The sequence below is a fragment of the Stenella coeruleoalba genome (assembly GCF_951394435.1).
Source record: "Stenella coeruleoalba genome assembly, chromosome: 15".
NCBI classification, from domain to species: Eukaryota; Metazoa; Chordata; class Mammalia; order Artiodactyla; family Delphinidae; genus Stenella; species Stenella coeruleoalba.
This window is the reverse complement of record NC_137161.1, coordinates 48020601-48030197: the sequence shown is the minus strand read 5'-3', so window position 1 is coordinate 48030197 and position 9597 is coordinate 48020601. Positions and strand designations below refer to the sequence as shown.

At 47.5% G+C, this 9597-nt stretch overlaps 1 protein-coding gene across 1 annotated transcript; it reads left to right on the top strand.

Annotated features, from left to right (window-relative positions):
- Positions 1–6301: 6301 nt before the first annotated feature.
- PET117 (PET117 cytochrome c oxidase chaperone) lies at positions 6302–9547 on the top strand. The gene is made up of 2 exons (XM_079944178.1): positions 6302–6478; positions 9396–9547. Exons 1-2 carry the CDS (start codon positions 6383–6385, stop codon positions 9543–9545), a joined length of 246 nt encoding a protein of 81 aa, XP_079800304.1. The 5' UTR covers positions 6302–6382; the 3' UTR covers positions 9546–9547.
- Positions 9548–9597: the final 50 nt, after the last annotated feature.

Below are 9597 nucleotides of genomic sequence, written 5' to 3'. Positions count from 1 at the left end.
AAGTATATAACAAAGTGATTCAGTTATATATATATATATAGCTATACGGTAGGTCCTTCTTTACCTATTTTATTTGGTACATAGTGTATAGTACTGCATACATGTTAATCCCAAACTCCTAATTTATCTCCCCCACCCCATCCCTTTTGGTAACGATAAGTTTGTTTTCTATGTCTGTGAGTTTATTTCTGTTTTGCAAATAAGTTCATTTGTATCATTTTTAAAAAATTCCACATATAAGTGATATCATATATTTGTCTTTATCTGACTTACTTCACTTAATATGATATTTTCAATCCTTGATAGTCATCATGGAGAAAAAACTTTCTTGGTGCAAGAAGTGGTGATAAAATGTGAAGCCATTCATAATTTTATGTAAGATTTTGTATAGCAGTAGGTCATGCATATAGGTATGAGCACAGAATCCATGTACCACTTGATTAATCTTCACGGATACCCAGTAGCAACACCCAGATCAGGAAACAGAATGACATCAGCATCCCAGAAGCCCCATTCACACCCCATTCTCCCAGTAGATACTCTCCCGCCGTGCCCCCCCCGCCCCGCCCCCTCCTCTCAAAGTAACCACTGTGCTGACTTGTGCAAGTGGGATTTATATTTATATTATATCTGCAAGCAGATATGCTTGCACGTGTGTTCAGGTGCACACACGTAGCAGTTCTGCAGGGCCTCCATCTGGCGCTGAAGTTTCTGGGTCACCAGGTTCGCACCTGTTCAGCTCCAGCACATTCAGCTGAAGTGGTTCCAACAGACACTCCTACCGGGAGTACAGAGCGTTCCACCTGTTCTATGTCTTTGCCAACATGTGATATTGTTAGTTAAAGCCATTATTTTTTAACAATGATTCATAAATTCACAGCAGTCAAAGTTACATTTAAAGCTGTTACATTTAACAGCTCTTTTCTTCCATTAACAACCAGTAACGCTGATGTTTTTCTCTGACTATGTGACTGGATTTTGAATCCAAAAGAGCTCAGCCACACCAAGTATTTTGAAACCACGAAACTCTAATGCACAGTTTGGGCAAGCAGGGCGAGAGCGCTCCCGCTGCAGCCAGCTGGGATGTCACCGAAATGCCCTCCGAGCTGCAAATGAACAGACTTTTCCTGAGGATGCAAAGACAAGGATTCCCCTCCCCCCAGGCCGAGGGGGCTCCCCGTCTCACGACTCCCGGGGGACCACTGAAGGCTCACTGGCCGGGGCGCGGCAGGCATCACCGCCCCACACCTGGCTTGGTGCACTCACGCTGCTGATTCCTCCTCTCAACCAGCAAGCCCAGGAGGCAGCAGGCATATCATCATCCCCACAGTACAGAGGGGGAAACCGAGGCCCCAAGAGGTCAGGGACTGTCCCCACTGAAGCCAGAAGCCCTTTGCTGCTGTAGAGCTCCGCTCACAGATGCCACCTTCTGAGAACAACATCCCGCTGGAGGACTGCAGGCTCCTGCAAAGGGAGGAATGGGAGACCTGAAAACTGAACCCCAGAGGCCCACGTGAACGGGGCACAGAAGTCAGGTGAACATCCCGAGAGGCCAATGCTATGACCTCAGGACCTACAGATCACCTGTGTGTCCATTCTTAGCGGCCTCCCTTTCTTTCCACTCCTCCCTTTCTTTAAGTAGCTGAAGTATGGAATTGGAAGATTCTACATATACACATTTTCCCTATCCACCGAAGATATATGTTCTCTGTTTTAAACTTTTAAACCAGGTGAGTTTAATCTTTTATGTCTTTTGAAAACAAAACAAAAAACCAATTAGGTCGCTCTGTAACTTTCAGGCTGTGGACCCTGGGCAAGTTACCTACTGCTCTGTGCCTCAGTTGCCTCATCTGTAAAATGGGGATAATAATAGCACCTACTGTGAAGATGAAATAAGTTGATACATATAAACGGCTTTATGTTTTTTCACCTTCTTTTAACAACTTTATTGAAATAGTAATTAACATACCTTGACGTTTACCCTTTTAAAGTGTACAATTCAGTGGTTTAGTAGATTTACAGAGCTGTGAACCCATCACCATGATCTAATTCTAGAACATTTCATCTCCCCAAAAAGAACTCATTAGCAGTCACTCCCCACCTTCCAACACCCCCTGCCCTTGGCAACCAGTAATCTACTTTCTGTTTCTATGGATTTGCCTGTGCTGGACATTTTATATAAACGGGATCATACAATACCTGGTCTTTTGTGACTAGCTTCTTTTACTTAGCATAATGGGTTTCAGATATCAATATTCATCTGTGTTGTATCGGGTGTCAATGCTACATTTCTCTCTTTTTTGAGTGTGTATATGTGTGTGTATGTACATAATTTATTTTTCTTCTTGGTCCTTAAAATTTTTTCTAAAATTTCTTTTTTCCCCAACTTTATTGAGGTATACTTACAAATAAAAATTGTACATGCTTAAGGTGTACACTGTGATGATTTGATATACATTGTGAAATGATGACTACAATCAAGGTAATTAGCACATCCATCACTTCACATAGTTTACCTTTTCTGTGTGTGGTGAGAATACTTAAGATCTACTCTCCTAGCAAATTTCCAGTATACAAGTATTTTTAACTATTTTTAACTATAGTCACCACTGTGTACATTAGATCCCCAGAATTTATTTATCTTATAATTGAAATGGTCAACAGGCCCATGAAAAGGTACTCAACATCAGTAACCATCAGGGAAACGCAAATCAAAACCACAATGAGATATCACAGACACCTGTTAGAATGGCTATTATCAAAAAGCTAAGAGAATTCCCTGGCAGTTCAGTGGTTAAGACTCCACATTTTCAATGCTGGGGCCCGGGGTGCAATCCCTGGTTGGGGAACTATGATCCCTGCAAGCTCAGTGGCTCGGCCAAGAAAAACAAAAACAAAAAACCAAAAAGATAAGAGATAACAAGCGTTAGTGAGGATGTGGAGAAAGGGAACCCTTGTGCACTGATTGGTAGGAAAGTAAGTTGGTACAGCCATTGTGGAAAATAGTATGGAGGTTCCTCAAAAAATTAAGTAGAACTACTGTATGATCCAGCAACCCCACGGTTGGGTATATATCCAAAGAAAATGAAATCAGGATCTCGAAGAGTATCTGCATCCCCACATTCATTGAAACATTATTCAAAATAGCCAAGATATGAAAACAACCTAAGTATCCACTGACAGATGAATGGATAAAGAAGGTGTGGGATATGTATACAACGAGATATTATTCAGCCATAAAAAAGAAGGAAATCCGGGAGGACGTTTTATTATGCTAAGTGAAATAAGCTGGACACAGAAAGACACTACGCTCTCACTTATATGTGGAATCTAAAAATGTCAAAGTCACAGAAGCAAAGAGTAGAATGGTGGTTGCTAGGGGCTGGGGGGTGGAGCAAGTGAGGAGATGCTGGTCCAAGGATAAACAGCTTTAAAATGTGCATGGTGCCTGAACGTGCTGAGGGTTTGCACATCATGAAGTGACTCTTCTCACCCTCCCTGTGGATGCGTGGGCCTCAATTTTAAATCTTCCACCCTATAGTAGAAGCTCTGCCTGTACTTATTTCTGTGATTACTTCAGGACCACCTCTCACGCAGAGTCTGCAGTGGTTAAGCAGGACTTTTCCGTTGAGTAGGCATTAGTGATGATTTACCACAGAGAGGAAGGGAGTGAAGAACTCAAGACAAGCTGGCACCTGGCTCCCAGAGTGCTGGAAGGTCCTGACAGAGATCTGGGTCTTGAACCTTCTCCTGTGTCAGGTGATGCTGACTCTGGAGCAGTAGATCCACACCTGCACTTAACTTTGGGGAACAGATAATTGCTGTCTTAGTCAGCTTGGGCTGCTATAACAAAAATACCATAGACTGGGCAGCTTAAACAACAGACATTTATTTCTCACAGTTTCTGAGGCTGGGAAGTCTGAGATCAGGGTGCCTGCCTGGTCAGGTTCTAGTGAGGGTCTCTTCCTGGTTTGCAGGTGCCATCTGTTTGTGTGTCTAGTCTCTTTTCCTTCTTATAAGGACACTAACCCCCTCATGGGGGCCCCACCCTCATGACTTCATCTAAACCTAATTGCCTTCTAAAGGTGCCACCTCTTAATACCATCCCGTTGGGGATTATGATTTCAACATAAGAATTTGAGGGAGACACAAACACACAGAACATAAGAACTGCTACTTGACTGATAACAATCACCTGTCTCCCTGTCTTTTTTATTGTGTTTATTTGATACCAGTCTGTCTTCCTTCCAGGTGTTCAGCTGCGTGAGGGATGGGGGCTGCCTTGAACCTACTGCTCCTGGTAATTTCAGAGTCTGTTGGGGGAAAAAATGAGCCAAACAGCAAGTCTGGACTTTCCTTTTTGAAAATGTATTCATTGGTAGAAACTCTTCAAGTTGTCTCAGAAAACTGTTTTTATTCAAACATCCTGGACACACTTAAAAATATACTGAGACTAGATGGAAATTGTTTAATGAAAAAAAATTTTGGTTTCAATGTTTGATGATGTGCAGTCACTCTCACAACTCTGTAATTTATGTGACAATAATCACAGAAAACATCCTGCTTAGGTTTACAAATAGTTAAACAGATAATCCATTTCTGAATTTGACACCGTTAACACATAAAGGATTTTTTTTTCTTTTTGGGTGGTGACTGGTAGCTTGTGGGATTTTAAGGTGGTTTTTTTTTTTTTTTTTGCCGTACGCGGGCCTCTCACTGTTGTGGCCTCTCCCGTTGCAGAGCACAGGCTCCGGACGCGCAGGCTCGGCGGCCATGGCTCACAGGCCCAGCCGCTCCGCGGCACGTGGGATCCTCCCGGACCGGGGCACGAACCCACGTCCCCTGCACCGGCAGGCGGACTCCCAACCACCGCGCCACCAGGGAAGCCCGCTTGTGGGATTTTAGTTCCCCATCCAGGGAATGAATCCGGGCCCTGGCAGTGAAAACGCAAATCCTAACCACTGGGCCGCCAGAGTATTCCCCATAACGGATTTTATTTTATTTTTTAAATTTTATTTATTTGGCTGTATTGGGTCTTAGTTGCGGCATGCAGGATCTTTGTTGCGGCATGAGGGATCTTTCGTTGCGGAGCACGGACTTCTCTCTAGTTGTGGTGTGTGGGCTCCAGAGTGCACAGGTGGGCTTCTCTCTAGTTGTGGCACAAAGGCTCAGTAGTTGCAGCACACGGGCTTAGTTGCCCCCTGGCAAGTGGGATCTTAGTTCCCCGACCAGGGATATGAACCCATGTTCCCTGCGTTGGAAGGCGGATTCTTAACCACTGGACCACCAGGGAAGTCCCCCCATAAGGGATTTAAAAAAGTAGAATAACAATACATTTCAAGAAAACAAGCTGTTTTCTTATTACATTTCTTGAGAGCAACACTCATCTCAAGCCATTGACGCTCTCACAACAGAGGATGGAACAGCAAGGCACTACAGAGATCAATGTCGAAGAAGCCCTGGGGTGAGGCTAACGGAGACTCAGCCCAAATCAACAGCGTCCACGGTTGCTTGCCTAGGAGGAAGTTTGTCCTTTGGGAATTCTAGTGGGAAAGAATGACTTGATGATAATACCTTTTCACTGGAAAGCCCAACCTCTGTGTGCACCTTGCACAGTACCTTCTGCGGCGGTTCTCGACGCTCTGCTTCGCTCGATCATTTCGGGCAACTGAGTGCGGGAACTAGGTGTAGAAGGGATGCCACAAGGATTACCTGGGCGACAAGGGGACAGCGCCTTTCGTGCCAGCAGGCGAAGACGTGCCGCTGCCCAGAGAGCTTGCTCTGTAGCCAGAAGACTTTTTGATGTCAAGAAAAACCAGACCTGACCCGCCACCCCACAGCGTCAAGGTGAAAGCAGGTGACCGTGTCTACAGCATCTAACGAGAAAAACTCCATCTCCTGACATCTCCCCACCGAAGGGGCAACGAGGGCTGCGTTTGGTGAGGCTGGCATTGAGCGAGGCAGCCCCGCGCTCCGAAGGGACGCGCGCGGTCAAGGGTCCGCAAGGTACCGGGTCCGGCATCCCGCCCCCCGGACTCTCCCGCCGCAGGAGGCGGGTGATGAACTAAGAGGGCTCAGGCCTGGAACCCCGCCTTGGGTGGTGCTGGGGCCAGCTCTGGGCCGGGGCTCTTGGAAGTGTTATTACCCGCCCGCCCGCAGGGCAGGGAGGGGATGCCTGCGATTCCTAGGCCCTACCGGAAGCCGCGCCTTCCGCGGAACCTGGGTGTTGCTCGGCGCTCGGCTCTCGACTGCTCGCGCCTGGCGGCAGCTGGGGCTCTGCGCTCGAGGGGTCGAGCCTGGCCCGCCCCGGCAACGGCGCGCGCTCGGCGGCGGCTCTGGGCCTGGGGCACGGGGAGCGGAGGCCGCGGCGGCCGGCGCTGGAATGTCGGGGAGCTCGAAGGTGGTGCTGGGCCTCTCGGTGGTGCTGACGGCGGCCACCGTGGCGGGCGTGCATATGAAGCAGCGGCAGGACCAGCAGGTAGATGTCACGTGCCCGCGCCTTCGGGCCCGCGCGGCGGCGGAGGCCTGGGGCCTGGGGTCCGGCTCCGCGTGGCGCCGCTTCCTCCTCGCCTTTCCTTTCTCTCCTCCCGCCTCCCCCGAGGCAGGGAGACCGCTCCCTGGGGCATCCGGGAAGTGGGGGCGGTGGTCCCCGGTGCTCTGGGCCGGCCCCGCCCCCGCCCCCGCCCCGCGGGTGTCGAAGCGCTGGTGAGGCTTCCCCCGCCTCTCGCTTTCGGGAATTGGGAGATATACTTGTATGGGGGGTGAGTTTTTCCTTCTTAAGGAACAGTTTGCTATGGAAACTAGATTCTGGGGACGATAGAGATAGCGGCCTCCAATTTTTCTCTTTCCGGTGGTTTTATGTGGGGAGACATCCTTGACTTGACCGCTCAGGGGCCTGTCAGTCTTGCTGTGTCTCTCAGTCTTATTTTCTTCCTTTTCCCATCGGCTGACGTTACTGCCGGGCCCCCGTGCGCCACGCTCCGCCCCGGGCGCGTCGGGAAGCAGAGATGAATACGCGCAGCTGCTCCGGGGGCGAAGGCCGAGTGCGAGCGGGGGCAGCCGGGGTGTGTGTGTGTTGGGGGGAGGGGTGCGGTGGAGCCCCGTTGGCCCGGGGTGGACGCAGGCCGCTGGGTAAGTCACTGTAAACAGGCTTGTCTGCGTGGGACCGCGCCGGGTGCTTGGGGTGCAGAGATGCAGCAGGTGAGGCCTTTGTCCTGTGTTCACACTCTGGAAGTCAGAGGAGAGGAAGCCTGTGATGATACAAGATTTTAGGGGAGGGAATGAAATGATTAATGGTGACAGGGCGCGGAAGAGATTAGAGATTGGGATTAATGTAGTCGTTCTAAGGGGTTAGCTTTTGGAACAGAAGCGGGAGATTTTCTTCTCTAAGAAGGAAAAGCTGGTGGCTGGAGAAAATTTGAGATAGGGTAGAAGATGCTATGTCAGATGTAGCTCTGAGGTCAGCGAGCAGGGATTTTCCGAGTATGGAGTACGGCTGGGTGAAAGCTTGGTTCTGACCTCCAGCTACACGTGCGACTGTTCCTGGAAGTTTTTACCAGGTAGCAGCCTGGGCCCTGCTCCTGACCTATTGAATCAGAATCTCTTGGGGATGCGGATCCCACTTAGGTACGCTTTAAAAGTGACCCAGGGATTCTAACATGCAGCCAGGGTTGAGAACCACTGTCAGAATGGGACAAGTGTAAGGTTTATGTATTTGGAAGTTAGAGGTTGAGATTGACCGGAATAACCTGTGTGTGTTTTATGTCCAATTATTCATTGCGGGGTTACTTTCTAGCAGCGGGAAAGAGGAGGACAAATGTTTGACACAGTGGGTGTGTTGGAAGGTTCAAGGAAGCAAGAACTAAAACGATGACTGTTGTCCCCCATTGTTTCCTGACTGACTGCCACATACCAGGCGCTGTTCTAAGCACTTTACATACATCAGCCTTGATCATCACAGGAGCCCAACAAAACCAGCAGTGAGTACTACAGGGGGAGCCGCGTTCTAGGTGTTAGAATTGTGATGGTGAAGAGGTCTCGGTGCTTATTAGTAAGGTAGTCAAGTGGAAGTTGCAGGAGGGATGTGCGAGGCAGTCGGCACAGACTTTGAAACCTGGAGGAAACTAGCGAATGCTGGATGGAGAGCAAGATCCCAAGCCGAGTGCCAAAGTCCCTGAGAAAGGAGGGGAGGACCTCAGAGCAGGTGTGGACGGTGTGGGCTTTGGGGCTTGGGTGGCGTGTGTAGGTGTGTCCTGATGGAAGAAGCACAGGAGAGGATGAGCTGGGGAGGGAGGAGTGGAATGAGAGCCTCCGATTCTGCATGGAGATCTTGTCAGGGGTACAGGGTTCAGGACAGTTGGTTTTCAGTTGTGTTATCAGTCCCAGGACTCTTAAATTACCTAGCTTCCCCTGTAATGGGGACTGGAGCCCTAGGCCTGGAGGAGGGCCAGCAAGTAGGTACTTGGTGAGTTGTTAAAATAGACATAATAGTAGTTAAAAAAACCCTACCCAGGCCCTGCCCCCATTATTCTGCCTCACAAGGCCACTGTTAAGTTATTAGAGTATTTTATGACCTGTAAAGTGTAAGTTATTAGTAATGACTGGATTGATGCTTTAGAAAGTCTCATCTTAGATGCCAGGTCCATATTCTGGAATTTTCTACATGTCTTTAGTGTTTATCAAAGTAACGACCATCAATGGGCCGTGATGTTTTCCTCTGCTGGTAGCGTTCTTTTTCCCCTTCTCTCCCCATTATGTAATTGTAATTTTTACATTTTCTCTGTACATAATAGAAGAAGCCAAGTTCTTTACTTTCTTGCATCCTTACAGTTTGTTCAAATTTTAGTAATTTTCTTTCTTGGGTGTTTATTATTCAATTAGGACAATTGCTAACAGGAATGTAGTTCACAGTTACTCAAGTAACTCTCATCAACTTGTTTTGTCTTTTTTTTGGCTGAGCCGTTGCTTGCAGGATCTTAGTTCCTTGACCAGGGATAGTGTCCACGCCCCTTGAAGTGGAAGTGCGGAGTCCTAACCACTGGACCGCCAGGGAAGTCCCTTATCAAGTTTTTAAAGCACCATATATTAACTAAACTTTTAAAATTCAACATAGTGGCAGTTTTTCTTTTTTAATTGTAATTTCCCATTTTTATATTAAATGATGCAAAATTTCTTAAAGTATGATAAGAGGTCTGTAATAATACTATCACGCTGCCAAGTTAATTTGATGGTTTATTACATTTACATCTACACAGAAAGTTAAAATAGAAATTGAGTACTTGGAATCTAAGAGTTTTAAGTGTATTTTGGTAACACTGATTTTAGGACTTGAATGACACAAGGAAGGGAACCACCTGTTCTGAGTTTCACTAAAATCTGTTTCTTAACATTTTTAGAGGCTTCGTGACGGAGTGATCAGAGACATTGAGAGGCAAAATCGGAAAAAAGAAAATATTCGTCTTTTGGGAGAACAGATTCTTCTGACTGAGCAACTTGAAGCAGAAAGAGAGAAGTTGGTGTTGGCAAAAGGATCTCAAAAAACGTGACTTGAAATGCGTGTGAGATATTGATGGAACAGACAGCGTTAAGTGTGTGTGA